The 21,864-nt window shown below is 44.0% G+C and overlaps 3 protein-coding genes across 3 annotated transcripts; 1 reads left to right on the top strand and 2 right to left on the bottom strand.

Moving 5' to 3' along the window:
- Positions 1–2,427: 2,427 nt before the first annotated feature.
- On the bottom strand, positions 2,428–6,803 carry fam167ab (family with sequence similarity 167 member Ab). The gene is made up of 3 exons (XM_080514559.1): positions 6,712–6,803; positions 4,459–4,947; positions 2,428–3,072 (listed from the first exon to the last, which is right to left on the bottom strand). The coding sequence occupies exons 2-3, from the start codon at positions 4,804–4,806 to the stop codon at positions 2,809–2,811; spliced, it is 612 nt and encodes a 203-aa protein (XP_080370685.1). The 5' UTR covers positions 4,807–4,947; positions 6,712–6,803; the 3' UTR covers positions 2,428–2,808.
- Positions 6,804–7,130: 327 nt separating this feature from the next.
- lca5 (lebercilin LCA5) lies at positions 7,131–11,477 on the bottom strand (the record flags this gene model as incomplete). Its single annotated transcript, XM_080514524.1, has 8 exons — positions 7,131–8,891; positions 8,985–9,117; positions 9,199–9,335; positions 9,565–9,652; positions 9,754–9,891; positions 9,970–10,275; positions 10,684–10,916; positions 11,093–11,477. The coding sequence occupies 8 exons, from the start codon at positions 11,475–11,477 to the stop codon at positions 8,032–8,034; spliced, it is 2,280 nt and encodes a 759-aa protein (XP_080370650.1). The 3' UTR covers positions 7,131–8,031.
- A 4,968-nt stretch (positions 11,478–16,445) lies between these two features.
- sh3bgrl2 (SH3 domain binding glutamate-rich protein like 2) lies at positions 16,446–21,597 on the top strand (the record flags this gene model as incomplete). Its single annotated transcript, XM_080514396.1, has 4 exons — positions 16,446–16,490; positions 19,855–20,040; positions 20,670–20,750; positions 21,547–21,597. The coding sequence occupies 4 exons, from the start codon at positions 16,446–16,448 to the stop codon at positions 21,559–21,561; spliced, it is 327 nt and encodes a 108-aa protein (XP_080370522.1). The 3' UTR covers positions 21,562–21,597.
- Positions 21,598–21,864: the final 267 nt, after the last annotated feature.

The following is a 21,864-nucleotide window of genomic DNA, read 5'->3' as shown; positions in this document are numbered from 1 at the left end:
CGTCCAAGGCAGAAAGGACTCTTTAAATTCAATCAGAAAATAATCTAAAACCTTCGACGTGACCTACTTTTCACATCATGCACGCCGTCTGCTCGTCATGCTTTGGCTTGAGACACCGTGGCTGATTTTATGGCTGTCAAATCGATGCTTCCTCATGTAATTCTTGTCATTGTGTCGTGCAAATGAGAGAGTTTGGGCATGAAATTGATGAAATGATGCTCCATGGACGTCATTGATATATAAACAATCTAGGAATGCTTTCTTTTCTTTTTTTTTCTGACCAAGAACACCGTTGTAAATTTGGTTTGAGAAAATGATTGCAATTGCCAGGAAAGTAGCATGTGCTGCGGTAATACAGGGGGAAAACCACCTTGTCATCATGTAGTTTGTGGAGAAATGTATGTAATGGCCTCTCCAAGCGAAGGAGTTGTGGTTTGCAGCAGCAGCACACTCCAATAATGCTGGAGCTCATGCATGAAAATCTCCGGCTCAGCACAGTTCATTCATAAGCAGCGTCCAGCAGGCTGCGCCCACTGTCACATGCAAACACTCATGACCCCCCCCCCCCCACACACACACACACACCCCAACATCCCGTCTTCACACGCCCACAAATCTGCTCCTGTGCAGCCTGAGCCGATAACAGCAATTTATAGAAAAGCTGTGTTTGAGGAGAAGAGTGAATAATTACACACCGCCTGGCGGAGGAGGCGACTCGGACGAGATGAAAGTGTGAGAAAAGTTGCCGTCCCGTCACATAACGGGAGGGGGGAGAGTTTAATTTGCTGTGAGGAATCAGCGGCGGGGGGGGTTCCCCAAACCCTTCTGGGAAGTTATTTTTACGTTGGATAAATATATCTTTCTACCGATACCCATTGGAGCGACTTCTGTGGCTATTTTAACATCAAAACCAGAGGTATCAAACACATTTTAGTTGAGGAGCTACAATATCATCCTGAATGGCCCGGATCTATAGAATAGTACTTTAATAAGCTTTCAATTTAAACTTACAAGTAGTGCAGAGTATAAGTGATGAAAATGTCTATGTTTTCACAAAACCAAACAACACGACCAAAAATTACTATAATCTCTACTTAAAGCCAATTTTAATGAAAGTTTCTGGTGAAATGTTTCAAAAACGTCTATAACTGTTGCATTATGGGTGTTCTTATAAACTCACCCTGACAGCATGTTTTTAATTTGTATAATTTTTTTGGTTAATTTGGGCCGGATTGGAGTTTCTTGCGGACCAGTTTTGGCCCACGGGTTTTATGTTGGACGCCCGTGGGCCCATGTTTTTTTCACAATTAAAAATATTGTTGAAACTCAGATTTGGCTTTACACAAAGCCCCGCAGACACTGTGGTTTTTCTACATTTACTGTACGTGTTTTGATTAAATGAGTACCTCCACTTTTGACCCCTTTTTTCTCAAAAATGACAAAATAACTAAGGCTTCCCCTATTTTAAAACGTCTCTCTCCCTCTGGTTCCATCACAAACCCTAAGATTCACCAAGAAAAGCCTTTCAGCCTCTCGGCAGTAATTCTCCAGACATTATTTAGTGGAAGCAGAATCCTGCCTCCTACATTCACAGTCTCGATTCCTTTGTTCCTCATCTATCAGATTTATTCATGCATCAGGGAACAAACGCTCGGCAGACGATTCCTTTCCACAAGAAGACGACTGCTTGGTAAGTTTGTTGAGACGAGAGCAGATTAGAAGGAGGACAAACAACAGTGACCCAGTCTTTTAAAGGAGGATTTGTTTCCAGCGGCCGACATCTTATAGGAACAGAGAAGCACTTACAGTTTTCCCCCCCAACTCAGTTCCGATGATTTTTTTTTAATAAACTGAACACTCAAAGAGTTTAACACAGGACTTGTTTTCTGCTCGGGCGGCCGCAGGGACACTGCTCACAAATACAACATATTGCGTTTCTCTATAACGTCGGGATGTGCAGCCGTCACCACCGAGGCGCTACTCGTGTCTGTAAATCAGCAGTTTTGTCATGTGGGATATGCAAGCCGACAAAGGATGGGCATGTTCAGTATGGAAACTCGCTTTGTGAGTCCAACTCGCCCGTGCAGTGGAACAATTCCTGGCTCAAAATGCACGTGCTTACGTTTCAAACGTAAACCTCGGTAATCCAATTCCTTGCCTCCGATGGTCTGTCCAATTATAAATGCAACTCCCGCATAACATGCGAGGCCGTGATGGCCTCACCGCCCGCCTACAATGTTCCAAATGTTGTACTTCAATGTTTATCCTTGAAATGAAGCCATGTTTGTGTTTCAAACAGGCAGTGGAATCTCACAATGGTTCACAGAAGAGAAAAAGGCTGAAACAAGAACTGGAGACTGTGCAGAGAAAAACCCGTTTTGGAAGGAGACAGAAAACGATGATCACCAAACTGAATTGGATGTACAGAGTTTAATTTAAACCAATTTAAATGATACATTCACTCAATCTTGGCTCGATTTGATGAAAGCGTATTTAACTAATTCAGGGCTTCAGTAGACGTATGAGTATATAGTTTTAATTGGAAAACAGAGACGTATTTGAAAACCCACAACTACCGGGACTCGTTTGAGGGTTTAAGACTGAGCGGTTGCCGTGCGTAGTCTTTCAAAACTCCACATATGCACTTAGATATTATTCATTCCAAATAAACGTGCTTTATAGTATAGACACAGAAACACTGGTTTTTCTCTCTGAACAGTGGGTTCCACCCTGAAGTGCAGCGCAGTCTTTACCGATACGCCAGCATCAAACCGCCTCTTCCGCAGAGCTCGAAGCGAAGCTCAACGATCAGCAGAGGGAAAACCGGCGCGAATTAATGTTCATCTTGGTGACGCCGATGAGTCTGAGCGGCGCGGAGAGGCCGAGGCCGGGGGTCACGGGGCACTCGCACAGCAGGTCCGACAGCTCGTCTCGCTCCTCCAGGCCGAAGGTGGCGTCGTTGAGCATCCGGCGGTGCAGGTGGCACGTCTGCTCGATCTTCAGCTTGTTGATGTCGCTGCGGAGCCGCATGAGCTGCCTCGCCAGCTGCTGGTCCTGCAGTCGCATGTCCGTCTGCAAGACGGGACACGGCGTTAAATAATCACGCAGACAGCGGAAGAACGGGGCGCCGAGAGATATAAAGTAGAGCGGCAACGTTTTCAAGCTACAGGACCTACTTTAATTCACCTTAAGCAACATATTTTCCTAAAACCTACGGGTTTTCTATAATCTGCTGTCTTAATATTTTCATAAAAAAGACATTTCTGTGCATTGGTTTCATTGTTAATAGTTTTTGCAGATTCAATCAATCAATCAATAAATAAAATGAGTGAGGGAAACATTCTGAGAACGCATTTGGGTGAAACAAACAACATAAACAACAGAATTTGGTCTTTAAGAGTAAAGCATTTAAAGGTAAATATAACAATAATAATAATAACAATAATAATATGTAACAAGGGGAAAAAACATATTTGTACTAATAGACACACATATATATCATGCACCCACACACTACAAACAAATGCTAATAATCCAAATGTGAAAATAAAAATAAATGAATAAATTAAAAGGGAAAAAAGCTCAATTTAGGATTTGAAGCCCAATACACCACCTGGTGGTGTTACTTGGTATTGCAGGTCTAAATGAGCTGGGGCAACGTGCTGAATTCCCTCAACGCACCAGCAGCACATCATAAATGTGTCAATGACATGAACTTGACACTTGTTTTATCTCGCTTGGCCAATTATTTGTGTTGTTATTGATTCACATTCACAACAAAATGATCACATATTCATTCCAAATAAACGTGCTTTATAGTATAGACACAGAAACACTGGTTTTTCTCTCTGAACAGTGGGTTCCACCCTGAAGTGCAGCGCAGTCTTTACCGATACGCCAGCATCAAACCGCCTCTTCCGCAGAGCTCGAAGCTTAACAAATTATGTTCAAACAAAAAATTTTTTTTACCTGTGGACATTTCCACTGGAACAAACTACAACCCTTAGTCCGGGGAGTTTCAATTGACCTGACGTACTTGTACGCAGCCGTCATGTGTGACAAACTCTCCAAAGAAAACTCCCAGTGGGACATCCAAAACAAATATCTTAGCATTATCATCTTCTCATTCACTGTCCAAATCCAAGCGTGAGGACAAAGATCACAATCCTCTCTCTTCTCCGCAGTCTTTGTGCAGATTTGTCTGCTGCCACACACTGCGAGTACGAGCCTTCCTCTCTCAGAGCCTCTTTGTGTGCCGGGGCCAGGCTTATAAAACCACGGTTGAATGTGCAGAGTAATTGAGCAGAAAAAAAACAATTACACTTGGGGGGGAAAAAAACCCAAAACAAACAAAAAACAAAACTGTAACAAGTGGATGGAATGGGAAGACGTGATTCCTCTGGACGACCGTCTACGGCAGATAAGAAATCAAATAGCCATCAAATCAATAAATCTCACCAGTTCTCTTCGGAGCCAAGCGAGAGCCTCATCCATGCTGCTGAACTTCTTCACCGGCAGCTTGCGCCGATCCCCATCGGGGTTCGCGTCACTCTCTCCGGAAGCCGCTCGCTCGCCCTCCGGCTCCACCCGGACGGACTCTTGTCCGCCCGCGGCCTTCCGGAAGCGCTCCGCCTCCAGCCGGGCCTTCCACTCCAGGTACGACGGCCTCCTCGTCTCCAGCCTCAGCTTCTCCGTCAAGGCCTTCAGGCTCATCAGGTGGTCGTCGGTGGGGAAATCTACACCTTCCGCTTCCTCCGGGCCACTTGACCCGCTTACGACGATCTGTGGCGCTTGAGGCAAGTTCATTGTCAACCTGAGCGACGCGACGAAATCCCGACAAGAATCGTTGATGTGAGAAGACTTATCAATATCGCCCACTGCTTCCACTCCTCAGGGGCGGCCGGGCATCAGAGGGAGGATATCGTCAAGGGTAGGTCCTCCTCAGAACTGTAGAGATGAAATAAGAGAGGGTCATGAAAGGGTTTTTGCTGGCAACGCCACAAGTAATCGTCTCAAAATGTCAATGGGCGAGAGGGATAAGAGGGAGAAAGGCCTTCTGATGGCGCTCGATGAGATCCTAGGAACAACTAAGAATGTGTTCACAGTCTCCTCTTTTCTGTAAAAAACTAAACAAGATGAAGAATTCACCTCAGATATCACACATCTCAGGATCAGCTTGCTGGAAGAAAAAAAAACATTAAAAAAAAAATACAACACCCCCAGGATTTTCACTTAACAGGAACTAATTGTTTCCATGGCGACGGCAAGGTGACGATAAATGAATCAGCACTTTTTTTTTTTTCCACCTGCTGTCCACAGACCTCATTAACCGACCGCCGGACGGCAGTTTCTCAACCTTGGAAAATGTTTGGATGTGTAAACTTGAGAGTTTCTCAGGAAGATCTAGGGAGTCATTAAAAGACTCTTGCAGCTTCTTCTGTTGTGGTTGGTGCAGAAAACACATTCCAAAAAAACCGGCACCACGGAATCCCCAACACACTGCTCAATGGGCGAAATGCAAACTCCATAGATTTGAGTTTGAAAACCTTTCGACGTCATCAAAAAAACTATTTGTAAAACTACAAAGTCAAAGACGGAATGTTATTTATAGTGTCCTAAATAATGTTACGCACACAGTGAACAGTGGCAGACTTTCAGCTTCGTGTCTTTCTTACAAAGTATTTAAGCGCTTTGAGAGCGGTTCGTGGTCACTTATTCCATAATGGCCACAGCAGACCAGCAGTGAAGTCACTGCTCTTGTGTGTAATGATAGGTTTGGCTGGATTGAAAGGTAAAATAGACTTCAGACTCTGCTGAGGAGCTGATTTTAAACCAAAACAACCAAAAGAAAAAAGAAAAAAAAACTCATCAATAGGAACTGCAGAGTTAGAAGTTTTAGAAAGCCATGGGGATAATAAGTGTGCTTAAACATAACGAGCTGTGAGCACAATTCTATTAGCAGCAAAATATAATCCACACTAAACTCACTTTTAAGGAACTAATCCGGGGGGATTGAGACACTTTTTGAGCTCTTATGATGCTGAACTTTTTAACATCCTGATAATCCCGCTGGTCCCCATCATGCATCGGCCATACATTCCTCTGGTTTTCCTGCTCCAGTTGCACACAAATGCAATTTATTTTGTGGTGTTGGTCTATACAAGATGCCAAAAAGCCAGGAGTGTTGCTTTTTACTGTCTGGGACTGAGTCACGTCTGAGCACAACCACAAAGAGTCCGACTCCGGCTTCATTCAGTGCAGATACTCAATAACCTCACATGCATCCATTCAGTGGTTTTGAATTTCAGGGGCTGAAATACTGGACATGTGAGAATCAGCATCACTCATTACCAGGCTTTTTGTTCACGTGCACGTTTTTCTATAAACACTGCAGCTTTACACTGTAGGGGCAACACAACGCTTAAAAGGTTGTTTACGTTGAATGTGACTGATTGAAAGACGCTTTATCACTTAAAAAAAAAGAGTATATTCCAAACAGAAGGTACATTTTAATAATGGAAAAACATCTTTATATGACATTATTTTTGAAACTTCTGTCACACAGACTGAGAATGTAATTCCACCGTGTAGTTTGGCTCAAACTTGACTATTTCTGTGACTTTTTTTCCAAACATGAAACGAACGACACTTCATTGTAATTCATACCTTTTTTTTTTTTTAAATAAAGAAAATAAAACCTGCTTCGTTTACCTCGTGCGATCACTTCTCCCAGCAGCGGTCCAACTCTTCATCCCGGACCCGTGCAGACCTCCACCATCCTCCTCCTCCTCCGCCGCCGCTCCGGTGCACTTGTTTTTGAGCAGACGGCTCCCGGAGGAGGGGAGAGGATTAAAGGGGAGGAGGGAGGGGGGGGGCTTGCGTCAAAGTTGCGGTTGCCTAGAGACGTCTTCAGGAATCCCGCCGCATGAATATTACAACAAGCAGTCTGACACCATTTATCTTTATTCAACAAGACAACTGGACAATGAGTACAAAATATATTGATGTAAAAAAAACAAAAAACAAACAACACAAAAGTGCACATGAAATATGTTACAGCTACTGAATTACAAATTCACTGAGAAAAAGTTTGTGAAACTATAGACACTCTGTAAAAAGCGTTGGGGTTACAGATCCGACTTTTCTCCTATTTTTAACTGTTTTTCCTCCAGAATTCTGACTTTAATCTGAAAAACATGGACTTTTTTCCTCTGAATTCTGACTTTTCTTTTTAAAAATCTTGCTATAAATCTATTTAAAAATCTTACTATAAATCTATTTTTTTTAAATGTTTTCTCAAAATATTGACGTTGACCATATAACTTTGTAATTCTATATTTATTTAAAAAAGTATGACATTTCTCCCACAACTGTGATTTTTTTTTTTTCTTGACAAAAGTCAGAATTCATTTTCTTTTTTAACCCTCCTTAAGGACGGCCCTGTTCCTCCTCTGTAATCAAGTGTGTTAGGTGATAATGGAATCGAGTCACCATAAATAAATAAACATAAATATCAAGTGTACCTATTCCTTTCCTTCAATACTGACTTCAGGGTGACGACAGCTGGTGGTGAATTCCTTTAGAGTTGATTGTCTTGAAGAACATAGTGCAGGAGACAACAAGGTTCTGGAGTTCTACCCAGTAAAAGTTATGTTTTTCATAAAAGTGTTCTAAATGATACAATCACTACAAAACATGATTGTTTATTATAACTCTACTATAACCTGAACCGTGACCTCCATCTTAATGAAGGTAGTTTATAATCTTTGTTAATCTTGATTCATTTGTTTCCTGTTTTCAAAGTGCTAAAAAGTAAAGTCGTTTGATTTGAACTGCTCCTGTGTCTACATCTTGCTGCTAAATTACTTCCTGGTACTATTTTGCCATAAAAAAAAGAAAACTGTGCAGACAATTGTTTGAAAAATTGCGGAAAAGTGCAACAAACAAGCTCCGCGTTTCTTCCGAGAGCGTGATCAATTATACTGGGCAATAAAAATCTTAAGTGTTTTAAGAGGGAGACATCAAATAAAATCATAAAGCGAGTTCTTCTATGTCGTCGTCGAAGGAGGCGATGGCGCAGACGGCGGGCCTGCTGTCTGCGACGTGCAGGCTGCTGACGGAGGCCGGCGGCAGCGTGTTGGACCCTGAGCTGAAGCTGTGCAGCCCTTCCCTTCTTGAGCGCGCTCCGTTGACGGCAGGGGGACCACTTAAGACCTCCATTTTACCAACGCCGCCGCCGCTGCCAGCGGGAGCGCCCTGTCCACCGAACAGATGCTGCATGAGGCTGAACTTCTTGTCGTTCCCTCCTACTTTGTCTGCCTCCGCCTCCCGGGGGCTGAGCGTGGCGTCCGAAGGGAAGTCGCCTTCTTCTCTGGGCGGAGGCGGCGGGAAGCCGGAGGAAGCCCGGGAGCCGAACGAAGGCGCGTAGCCACCAAATGCCAAGTCCTCGCTGGAGATCTGGGATCGGAGGCCTCTCCTCCCCGTCCCCGCGGCGACGCCGTCGCTCTGGACGCCCGACCTCCTCCCGCCACTTTCTTTGCTCCCGGCGTTCGACCCGTCCAACTCTGTGAGGCTGAAAATGAAAGAGTCGCATTTCCTCTGCTCGGGAGGACGCGGGGAAGAGTTGCTACCGGACTGGGACCGACCGGACCCGGCGAACATCAAGTCCTGGACCCCGCCGCTTTGGAGGTCGATTTCTCGCATCTTGGCGAGCAGCTTGTCTTTCCGGCGCCGCGCCTCCTCCGCCGCGTGCTGATTGGAGAGGTTTTCTTGGTTCCACTTCTCCACCTCTTCCTGAACGTGACCCTGCTTCCTGTAGCCATCTTTCTCCGCCACGTTCAGAAGGAGGTCCGTCCTCTTCCCGTCTTCTTCGGCCTTTTCTTTCTTCGACGCTGTGGACGCAAGTGCAGTGAGAATCACGGCTGACACCTTCTCCTCTTTTAGTTTTCTTCTGACTTGCAAACATAATCCTCACTCGTTTTTACCTTCTCTCAGTCTCCTTGCCTTCTCTTCAAGCACATTCGGCTCCTGTTTCACCGGCTCTCTCTCCTGATCTCCGTCTCTCCCTTTGCCGCTCTGTCCTTCCCAGCCAGGAGGCCTGTCCGCCCGGTTCAGCTCCTGTCGGCAGAAAGCGTTTGACAAAGAGCCGAAGACAGGACGTGAGGCTCGAACGTGACAGAAACACCGCAGCTGCTCCACCTTGAGTGACAGATATTCATCAGGCGCCGGTTCGCAGGACTCATGGACGTCACTGACGGCGGGGGGCGGCGTGGGGAAGTCCAGACTTGACACCCTGCCTTCAGTCTGAACTGCCTTGCTGCTACTTCTGCTGGGAGCTGCAGGTTAGAAGAACAATGTATATCGTTCTTTTTTCAATATACGTAAGTCAACAGGTGATTTTAGACTGGATCGACAAAACACAACTCTCCCACACACCCTTAAAACTGTGATTGTTGTGTTTGGGTTGAATTTAAAGATGATTGTGGCACGACTGTGTTTGACCAGTCCGGCCCACTCAAAGATAGACTTGACTCCTCAATCGCTCAGTCGACACGGCGTTTTTACCTTTCGTAACGTCACCCTCCTTCCTCAGCGAGGGCTTCACCATGCGGTTTGCGTAAATATTTTTGACATCGAGTTCTCTTTCCTTATCCTGAAACCAAAAAAAGAAAAGGACAGAATCAGTACTTCACACTTCGGCTCAACCGTTTCTTTGCAAGGGAACGTTTGGATTATCTTTCAGAGCTTGTGCACCCTGAGTTTATTGGTCAGCTGATCCAGCTCTTCCCGCAGAGTTCGGATCTCCTCTTGGGCGCCGACGGTTTTCCTCTTCTCCGCCACCAGCTGCCGCTGGAAACTGCTGGTGCTCAGCTCCACGCTACGCTCCAGCTCCTTCAAGCACAGAGAGACGGTCACTGAGCTTCCGAGCGTCGTCCATTAACTCACAGTTCCCCGAAACGTTTCCAGCACCTTGATCTTCCCTTCGGCCTCTTGAGCCCGCCTCTTCTCCTCCTCGAGCCTGCGATTCAGCTCGTCCCGTTCCCCCAACTCCCGCTGGCCGATGAGCTTCTTCAGCCGCGCGACGGTCGCGTGACTCCTCCGCAGCTGCTCCTCGCTCTCCTTCATGCGCTTCTCGGCCGCGCGCTCGCGCCCTTGCGTGCGCCGCAGCCTCTCACGCAGCACCTGCAGGTCGTCGGAGTGGCGGGACAGCAGCTGGGAGATCTCGCTCTCGGTGTCGTCGAAGCGCTGCAGGGCTTTCTCCTGACGCACCTGAAGCTGAAACGGAGAGCGGACCAAAGGTGACGAGGGCAATCGGGACGAAGATTGTGGGAATTTGAACGGGCAAAGAATCGGGAGGGCTAACGTCGTCCTTTCCAACATTTCTAGTCCCGGCATATTTCCCCTGGCTTTCAGCTCAGACGTCCTCGTATGAAAGGAAACAGCACTTCTTTGTAACTGAAGCCATCTTATGTGCATTAGTATGTGCTGCAGCAGTAATTGCCCTCCAGGGACACAAATATAAACTGAACTGAGGGGGCAAAAGACACAATCTGCCCTCGAGACCCTATAGTGGATGAACCAGTATAGAAGGTGGATGGATGGATTAATGACGTGTTCATGCTTTTGTCTTTATATTGTTTTCATTCAAACCATTCGCCCCTGAAACGCCACCATGAAGCCAACCTGTCTGAGAACGCGATTCTCCTTCTGCAGTTCATCGTTCCGTTGCTGCAGCTCAGCGAGAGCATTGCGCAATTCGCTGATCTTGAGGAGGCGGGCCGAGAGCATCCGCTTGGTGACCAGGTCCAGGTCTTTAGGTGGACTGGACTCTTTGCTTTGTGAGCGCACTCCCCTACGATGCTGCTGGGTCAGGGGCTGGCCACTGGGTCGCTGTGGGCGGGTCATCCCGTGGCGTCCTGGAAGGGAGACGAGCACACGACAGACAGCAACAATTAGATGCAAGGGAATTGGGACTCTTTCATGTTTGCCTTCTTTGGTAACCAGGATGTTGATTTGTACCTTACAGTGCCATCACCTGGACAGTAAAATGAATTCAACTGGTGAGGATCAGGATTCTTCTGGCTTCAATTACCTGTTTTGTGAGGAAGACTGTTTGGAATCTTCTTTGCGTGCAGCCCTCTCCGGGGAACAGGGGATGGGCTCCTCGACTGCGAGTATGGCGATAATGAACGATCCGACAGGGACTGGTTCTCATAATCCTCGGAGTAAAACGACCCGGTGCTTTGTCTTCTCGACCCTCCATCTGACACCTGATCTGGATCTGAATGCTGGATTCTGGTTTTAGATCGACTCTGCACGCAGGACTCTTTTTCCTCGTCGTTCTCAGTCTCGTCTCGCCGGTGCTTGTTCTGCTGGTGCGCGGAGGACGCTCGAGACTCCTTCTTTGTGCTCTGCAGCGACTGGCGACTGGCATCCCTGTTGTCTTTACACAGATCAGGCATGTTTTCAGATTCCATGCTGCCCTGGCTAAGAAGCTGAGCGCAACCACAAAGGAGAAAAACAAATAAATACCATTAGGATATGAAACAGTTACAAGAATGAAAAGCAAACTATTTAGTTTTTTATATTCCAAGTTGCATGCCACGGTCAAGAAACAACAACAACACACCTGAGATGGAATTTCCTTTGAGAATAAAGTAAGCACTACATCACTTCTCCATTCCATGGCTTCCACAAGAATATACTACACTGCCCCCATCTGCCCATATTAAGAAAGACCATTTCCTTAATATGGGAAAAAGAAGTCCATTTCAAGGTGATGTCATCGTGTGCTACAGTTGTGAGTAACTTATTTAAGGAATGCAATGATGTACAAAGGATATGTGTTTCTGTCAGTCTCGGTCATAGTCATCAACAGTCTTAATTTGTCAGAGGCAGCTTAGATAATAACTTGAATTCAATCTCATGCAGTCAACTGTCCTTTCCAGAGCAGATGACGGGTTCATATCTATGGCAACATCTGCACACAGAGACACATCACTGTAAGTCAATGTTTTGAAATACTATGCTATATGAACGCATATTTGGTTTCAACACTAAGTCTAAGTTTTCTCACATATACTTGTTAAATCAGAAATGAGAAATGCACATGGAATTTTCACTCATCTATAAATACCAGGAGCATGGACAGGGATAGATCATACTTTTAGAGAATGGGAAAAAAAGAGTTAATATTGGATGTTTAATGACTTAAAATGTTGTTTTCTTTGGACTTTTATTAATCTCCAAACATCTTTTGTGAAATAACCTCACATTAAACTTTCTAAATCAGGGGTGTCAAACACATTTGAGCCCAGAGGTGTTGCACAGTGTACGTGATGAAAATGTCAAGAATTTCGCAAAGACAAACCATTTCTATGAAACACGACTGCAGTCACAACATAAAGCCAATTTGAATGAAACCTTCTGGTACAAAATACAGTGAAATGTCCACGAAAGAACTTACCATATCTGTTGCACGTATTTACAAACTCACCCTGACAGCACTACTTTGAGGCGAGTTTGTATTTTCACAAGGAGGAAGCAACACCGACATCTCACCTTGGGTCTCAGTGTTTCGTCCACTACTCTAAAGAAATGTTTGAAGACAATCAATGTTTTCTCTGACATTTTTAACATTTGTTTGGTGGTTTTGCTCCCAAGTTCTTTATGTTTTTGACTCCCCTGATCTAAATGAAATGCAAGAAACTTATAACTGAGTGACACACATGTCAAACACCTCTTGCTGCTTCACCATAACAACTCAGTGTGTGTGCTGTCAGTTTCAAGCTCAGCAGTAATAACATGTGTTGTAGTGACACAGTGTTTAGTAGGACTATGATGTGAAGTAGTAATAAATGTGTTGTAGTACAGCCGCAGTGTGCCCGTGCAGCGTGACTGAACTGATTGGATTAAAGTAGGCCGTGTGCTGTTGACAGGTGCATTGTTGTTGTTGTCACACAAACAAATAAGTTGTGCCTGATTAAAAAAAACAACACACGTGACGTTTGTCCCTCTTCAGACGCGTGTACAATGTACTTGATTACACGCATACTATGGTCGAACATTTCGTTTCGGAGGCACTGGATGGCTGACATCTGGCTTCCTACCTCCTGATGCTAACGTAGCAACAACAGGACGCTGCCCTTCAACAGGTGGAGCGCGTCTGCTGACACCACGCTGTCCCTCCTGGCTCGAGACTAAAGCAGTGTACTTTAACATGAACGTTAAAGCAAGAATTTTCCCGGATTCTAGTTTAGACTCGGCCGGCTAACGTTAGCTGTGTAGCTTCAACTGCTAGCGAGCTAGCACCAACTTTAGCCAACTTACCATTAGATACGTGAGGGCTTCGTCTTCCGTCCGTTACAGAGATAAACCCTCATGGCTGACGTTTTTTTTTTTTTTTTAAACGCAGTGTCTTGTCACCACCCGCACGCCATCATGGCAACAAGAAGAGCAAAATCCGTGGTGGTTCAGGGGCGTTCTGATAGCACTTCTCTCAGTCCACGCCTCGAGCTTCGCTTCAGCGGTACCATGGCAACCATAGCCCCCCGCTGCAATAGCGCTCTACTACCAGAGGGGCACTGTTGTCATCACAATGCGTGCCGCCCCTGGTCGTTAACAGTAGTGCTTTTCAACCACTGTGCCGCGGCACACTGGTGTTCCGCGAGATATAGGCAGGTGTGCTGTGGGAAATTATCCAATTTCACATATTTTCTAAATAAACATTTACTCTCACAGCCGCTGTCTGTGAGAGCAGCGTGCAGAGTAATCGTGTATGAATACTGTGGCGAGCATCGCGGAAGAATTGCTCTGGGTCGAAATTCTATTCTGCCAGCTGAACACCAGAGGCTTTTATTTTGACATGAACACTCGTAACCGGAACTTCATAACAGGATGACACTCCACACAACACATTTCTCAGTCATGGTTGCACACCAATAATTAACAAACTAAACCAAACTCGACGGAATAATTAACTACAACTCCTAATTTAAACAACCCACCAATGCCCATTCCAAACCGAAGACAAAAGAAAATAAAAACTTTTTTTTCCACACCTGAAAAACGAACTCAAACTAGTTCAGAAGAAGTCAAGTTTTTGATGAAACCTTCCATTGCTAGCGCAACATAGCACGTCTGTTCGATTCTCGCACGTGGCTCTGAATGTTTCGAAGCTCTGTAGTTAAACTGAGTCGCTTCAATAAGCGATATCTGCAGCTAAAAAGCGCTGCCTTCTTTAAACTTAACCAAAACTAGATAAAGACTAGATCAGTGTTTTTCAACCACTGTGCAGCGAGATATAGTCAGGTGTGCCGTTTCATCAAAAACCTGACTTCTTCTGGACTAGTTTGAGTAAGAATTGGGTTTTACACCTTCGTCATTACGTAAGAACGTGGTACAAAAGCAGGCTAAAGCGTTAAAAAAAGAAGTGAATTTCTCTATTTGGGACAAAAAACTGTGTGGCCCGTAACGGGGATCGAACCCACGACCTTGACCTTATTAGCACAATGCTCTAACCAACTGAGCTTGAAATTGTTTTTATTTTCTTTTGTCTTCGGTTTGGAATAGGCATTGGTGATTTGTTTACATTACAATACTCCACTCACTCCACTCACCACTAAATGGCAGCACAGAATGTTGCCGGTGAAATGAAACTTAACAGAGGTCAGTCTGGTTAATCACCACCACCTGCTGCTCCCATCTTGTATCAAAGTACTGTGTCAGTGACAGTGATGGAGAAGTTTTTGAAAAGGAAGAATCTAACCAGGATATCAGCTCTGTGTTCATCCATCAGGTCCAGGTTTCACACTGACTGAGTACAAATAAAAAAAAGAAATTGGGAAATACTTTTTTCAGTATTTATTTGATTCCTGTTGATAAAGCATTGATGAGAATGGCTTTATATTGTTAATATAGGCTACAGAGTTTAACATTTTAACATTTTCGGTTGGTGGTGTGCCTCGAGATTTTTCCAAAGAAAAAAGTGTGCCTTGGCTCAAAAAAGGTTGAAAAACACTGGTTTACAGACATAATAATCTGTATATTGTCTATGGTTTACACATTCAACACAGAGAGACGAGAATCAAATCTGTGGAAATTAAATTTTATTTTTCAGTCTTTTTTTTGTTGTGTTTTTGTCCGTGTGTATTTATTGGTTCATGTATTTATCTCTGGGGAAAAGTTGGACAAAATCCATGCAGTAGTTTTGATGTAATTTTGCTAATAGATATACAGTCAACGAAATGACACAACGGCAGAGATGAGCCTGATCAGAGTCGAATCAAGGGTCTAATCAAAGGTCAAGGGGTCAGGAACTCTGACCCTATCATCAACTGCAGTAAACATGTCACATATTAATTTATTGGTATTAATGCATTATCAGACACAACAGCTCCTCGGAAGGTAAGATATTTCCCCTCTTGTCATACCAGAGGTTCGCAATGAGCCTTGGCGTTGGTGAAGGTATGTGCTCTACCGAGTGCCTGTTCTAGTTTTAATTAAGTTTTACATAGGCCACACATTAATGCAAGAAAGCAGATAACTTAAATACAAGACAAAACAAAAATTAGACACCATTATTAAATGGTCATATCTTGAGTTGGAAAAGCAGTTTTGGTTTATTAAAACCTCAGATGAGGCATGTCCATCCCGCCTTTGTTCCTGTGGCAATCAGACTCTATTACTCCTGGTTGTACATAGTGTTTGTTGTGTTTTTCTGCTTAAACCTGGAGCTATCTATTAACATCTAATATTACTTATTTGATATGACCCATTTAACTTTACTCTGCTGTATTGGGATTTTAACTACTATTTATTCTGTCTTTTCTGTGCTATTAGAAACATTTACCTGTGGGATTAATAAAGTATTTGTATTGTATTGTATTGTATTGTATTGTATTGTATTGTATTGTATTCGAAAACAAAATAATTCTCTCCAAATAGTACAACACATATTTGTATAAAAAATCATCAAGTCGGGATAATAATAATAGCTATTAATTGGCTAGATGTTACTGTTTTAGCTGTGAAAATGATGGCCAATAAATACCACACTGACACACACAATTCAATTAAATCTAAATGCCAGAAATAGTCAATTCAAACACGTATACGTGTCCTGAGACTCCAATTGGATTTACTCGTAATCAATCAATCAATATATTTGTTCTTACTTTATGGTGATGGTAAATAAATCTAAATTCTGAAGAGTGGCCTGTGTTTTATTTTGACAATCGTGAGCGGAAGTTGAGTGTATATAGTGTGCGCGAGCGCGTGCGCGTGTGTGCTTGAGCGCACTGTTATTATGATCATGGCTCAGTTTGAACGCTCGTGCGCTCCCAGCTGAAGCGCGCTTCAGTTTTTTCAGTGTTTTGCAAATAAACGGAGACTCGCTGCCACCGTCCAGTTTGTATGCCGACTGTCAGATTATTTCGGGATTAAAAATGGTCATCAGGGTTTACGTCGCCTCTTCAAGTGGATCCATCGCGGTGAGTGTTTGTAGAAATGTCCAAAAAAAAACAAAAAACTTACTGTCACGCGTGTTTTATTTGTATTCTTTTTAGTAAACTGTGTGAAACGTTGGGAAATCTTTACGCACAGCTGAAAGTAATTATGTAACTGGAGCGCGTCCGTTTTCACTCGTCTCGTGTTTTGCCAGCAGTCAGCATCATCCACACAGGTAAGAAGAAGAAGAAGCAGACCTCACGTTATTATGAGCATTATTCACATACAATCTGTTTAATCCGCGCTTTACCCCACGAAATCATCTATTTGATCATTTTCCAAAACGCACAACAAAATTGTGAATGCAGAATCATACATTTAATTCTAATTTCTCGTTTCCACGCCTGAGCGTTTATATGAGATTTCACAATCCCCCTTCAACTTTTACAAATCGAAGTATAATTATCTTCTGGTGTTTACAAGTACACGAGGTTCAAGCGTTGTCACAATAAGATTAGGTGAGATAAATATGTATTAATTACACTTGGGGAAATTCGGTATAAATAAGAAGACAGGCAAAATATGCTGTATAAAATGTACGGAAAAGTATGTATGTCAGAGTATAATGGTCTCAGTGAGAGAACCAGGGCAAATAAAGGTTGACGAATACATTAAAAAAAAACATGCTGCAATCGATTATTTGTCTGATTAGGATGAAAAATGTGGTTTCACAGAGGATGGTATTGTGTGTGATGGATACATTCTGTGACAGGCTTTGTCTTTTTAACTCTCATCGAGATTATCTTTTTATTTTGACTGTAAAATGTTAATATCAGTGCCTGTCATTCTTTCCCTTGATGAGTCGTTCCTTTCAAAGGTTTAATCCTAAAAAAGGATAAGCAGCAGCTGGGCTTAATCCAAAAGCATAATGCTGATTTATTTCTGTTAGTGGTAAATAACAATTATTTAAAAAAATGGGTGACATTGGTCATGGAGGAGATGATTATCTGAAAACTAGTGAACAAAAACCAACCAATCATCTTTACTGCTCAGATTTTCCAGATTTGTCCATCCGTTTACAGCATCAGCCATTTTATTTCTCAGTAATTTGGTAAACAGTGTCTACATTAGTCGGTATGATTAAAAACAAAGTGGTCGCTCAAGTTCTTCCAAGTGAACTAAAAGCACGTGTCGACAAGAAAGTAGAGCTGATACTGTGAGCCGAGAATCATCAAACAACACCTCTGCGTGGATGTTTAAAGAATTAGGTAATGGAACAAACCAGCAATATATTTACTTAATCTCGAGGCTGGATTTCTGAGGGTTTGCGCGGGAGTTATTTTTAACCTTATGACACATACATGCAAAAACATCCAGACTCCAACTTTCATTAGTCCAGTCATGCATGCTCGAGTAGGTCCAGCGTTTGGGTCAGTTGTGTGTGTGTGTGTGTGTGTGGTGCTCATGTGAAGGCAATTCTCCCTCATATGCTTCTGAATTGAGTTACAAGTAGTTAAGTAAAGAGGGGAGGCGAGACTTGGACCCGCCATTGAATTTACAGTCGGGTCGCTTACAGAAGGATGAATGGCAGAAGGTGTGGAAATAAAAAAAAAATCTAAATATGAATGCAGGAACAAAAATCGTCCGACTCAAAGGAAACATTATGACCAGAAAACGCCAGCACGTCTTTAAAAATGAGCAGTCCATAGTTTAAGTACCATCAAATTAGTGGGGCGGAAATGATAAGCACAGAATGAGTGGGATGCAAATTAGGTTATCCCCCCCCCCCCCCACCCACCCCACCCCCCCCAGCCTTCAGTAAATACATGTGTTGTGTTGGTTCTCATCAAAATCCACATAATCTGACCTGCCGCACGGTGAAAAGAGTTTTTCAGGGGGCATCGCCATCCAAGTCTCTTTCTGTAGGAATTGACACGATAAAATGAACGTGATCGGCCTTTTCTTTTGATTTACAGGGTTTGTGTTGTTTTTGAAAAACAACCCGTGCCTCTGTTCAGTTGTCCATCTCCCTGTCCCTGACCAAAAGGATTAGTTTTGTCTTAACCTTGAACTAATCCCTGCATTTCGTAAACCGCGGTCAAACATCGTCCTCCGTGTGTTTTCATATCGAGTAATTTGAGTATTTGTTTGCCCCTTTTTAAATCCCACTGAAACGCACACATATGGGCACGCAAAATCTGAACTCGTCCATGCAGGCACACACTCACTGGGGGCGCCTCGTTTATTATTTAAACCGTCGCTGCTTGCCTTTGACATCAGAGGACGGACGTGTCATTTATGCTGCGAGGTTCCCCGACGGCGACACGCAGCCGAGCCAAATAACACCAACTGTGGATGGAGTTGAGCTCTGAAGCCACATCTAAACCGCCACGGGTCTCCATCAAATACTGCCAGGAACTGTCATTTACCTGCTCGTGGCGTTTGATGGTCCAGACGAAGTTGTTTTTATGACCACATACAAAGCGGCTTTTCGAAGGAGAGACAACAGAATTGTTATTGTCTGGTTTCAGTCCATCAATGACTGTCCAGAACAATTCCTCACTGTCTTTGAGGTGGAACAATGCGGTCATTGTTACCCCCAAATTCAGTGCACACACACAACACACACACACACACGTCCGACCCAAGTGTACATTTGAGATCCAGGCCAGAATAAACTCGATGGCACCATGTTCCTTTAAAAACCATAGAACAACACGGCAGACTGTCTTCTAAAATTATCCTCCGCTTGCCTTTCCCACGCAATCACAAACAGCGTAACGCAGCACAGTAACGAGCAGCGTCCAGAGTGCAGAGGTCAGTCCTACAGGGAGCTGTTGCATCCTTCCCAGAGCCGCGCCGGCAGAGTTTGTTCTTTACCCTCAGGAGAACTTTACCCTCTGTACACGTCCCTGCAGCTTTTCTGGGCACAAATCCTTGCTACATTCTAGGAACTCAAATAGAAGGTATAAGCGCAATGCTTGAAATGCAAATTATTGGGGTGGGGGGGGGGGGGGGGGGGGACTCTGGAAGTCCTGCAAGTGGGAGCAACTTCAGTTTCAGTGACCTTGCCCAAGGACACCAGGGTGAGTTAGAGATTTTAACCGCCACCTTTGTGATTGGAAGACAACCGTCCTTACAGTTGTCCACATCGTCATAGCAATAGTACCCGATCAGTTCGTTGATAAACGACACCTCCAATCAAAGACATGTAATACTTCTAGTGATGATGTTCACTTTACTGTTTGTCATTGACCAGACTGACCGTTAACTCTTCGGCCCAGAACAATGCACAGAAACAGAGGAGGTAAACGTCTGTCTACATAAAAGCAATTTCCCTTTTCCTGATTTTATGTTGTTGTTTTTTCTCCTTCCGTTCTCCTGGATCCCGTCGTTCCTGCCGTCCAGGTAAAGAAGCATCAGCAGGCGGTGGTGGGCTTCCTGGAGGCGAATCGCATCAGCTTCCAGGAGGTAGACATCACCATGCTGGAGGAGCAGCGGCTCTGGATGTACCGCAACATCCCCAAAGACAAGCTGCCGGAGAAAGGCAACCCACTTCCTCCACAGATCTTCAACGAGGATCGCTATTGTGGTGTATGATGAATAAAACACACACACACACACACACACACACACACACACACACACACACACACACACACACACACACACACACACACACACACACACACACACACACACATCCACAATACTTTTTTCACTTTTACTTACTAACACATTAAGTCAATGCTTTTCAATTTTAACAGGAATATCTGTACCTTTACTTAATTGAATAATATGTATTGTTGACTTCTTTGATTAGCGACAAGATTTATTTTGAAATACATGCCACAAGATGTTGTAGCAAATGAGTTTTCAGGTCATTTTTAATGCACATGTCGATTGCTAAAGCAAGTCGCCCCCGTGGTAAGACAGTTCGCGGTAAAGCTACCAACGTTATCCAATCGGTTCGATCAGTGCTGGCCAGTTTATGTCCTCCGCTGAGACGGCGTGCTCCTCTGTAATCCAGCCGTAATCCAGTTTCATGGTCGGGGCAGATTATCTGCTCTGCCTGCCACTCTCACTGGCCAAGGTAATCCAGCATTACTCTGCAATGTCACAATCGGTGAATGATATTAAAAGCAGCGTCGTTTGGCGGGTGTTTTACTTCAGTCTTTTTGACGTTGCGCAACACCTCATATATTCTTCCTCCCTTCATGCAGGACTATGAAGACTTCTTCCAATCGAAGGAGAGCAACACTGTGTTTGCATTCCTCGGGCTCAGTTCTCAACTCTCTGTGAAAGTAGGCGCGCACACACACACACACACACACACACACACACACACACACACACACACACACACACACACACACACACACATACACAAAGGCCTGCTGCTAAGTAATGAAGTTTACAATCAGTTTTATCTTCCTCTAAACTACACACTGTCTCTATATTGCCTCATCAGCAGATCGTGTTGCTGCAATCTGTTTCGGATGTATTTGATTCGTGACTTATTGGTATTTCGAGAACCTCCGCTTTTCTCTGGAAACTGGAAAAATGAGAAGTTCAGATTAGAAACAGTCCGTGCATCATGATCCAGTGGCCCTGAAGCTCCCTTCAAAGTATTTTATAGACGTCAAAGATTAATCTGCCGCCTCACTCGAGCATCCTCTTAGGACCTCTATAATCATAGTCCTTACATGAAGTGTTTATTTCACTGCTCAGATGATCAGCAAACCACAAACACTTCAGCGTGGATCTTAAAGAAAGTGATAGTTATCGTTGAGCGTTTTTTCAATTTCAAAACATCATTAAAGAGTATTCATTTGATTTTTCCTTCAGTCACATCCTTTCTGCTCCTTCTCTGGAGGTTTGCTGGATAACCGAGTTAAAAGTGATTCAATTACAGCAGCAGGATGTAGCAGACGCAGTCTGCCTGAAAGGGCTCTTCATGTTTGTTTTCAGCGCTCTGGCGCTCTGGTAAATAGTGTTTTCGGGAAGACGAGGCCTTTGTAGATGAGGCTGCTCTGATATCTTGACGTGCAGATCCAGTACATTAATGACAGGCTGACTTTTGCTCTTTGTGTTTTTCAGGATTCAGAGTCCTAAATCTGTTTTTATCCAGGAAATCGTTGAGCGTGAGGTGAAAGTTTGGCGCCGTGATCCTCCCTTCTGCAATGCCAGCATTTTGCCAAACAGTCATCAACGTGGAGATTTCCTCATCCGGCTTCAAAAACTGCTTAAACAACATTTCATTTTCATCACCTCGTCCTCCGAGAACCAGTCACGGAAGAAGAGGATTGACTGTCTTTTGAGTACTTTTGAGTTCATGCTCGGCAAACTGTAGCGACTAACACCGTAGCGTCGTCTCTTGCACGTAGGATCTTTTATACGAGCAAACCGGGGCTCTGT

This window comes from Blennius ocellaris, assembly GCF_963422515.1.
Source record: "Blennius ocellaris genome assembly, chromosome: 18".
Lineage (NCBI taxonomy): Eukaryota > Metazoa > Chordata > Actinopteri > Blenniiformes > Blenniidae > Blennius > Blennius ocellaris.
This window is presented reverse-complemented; position numbering and strand designations above follow the sequence as displayed.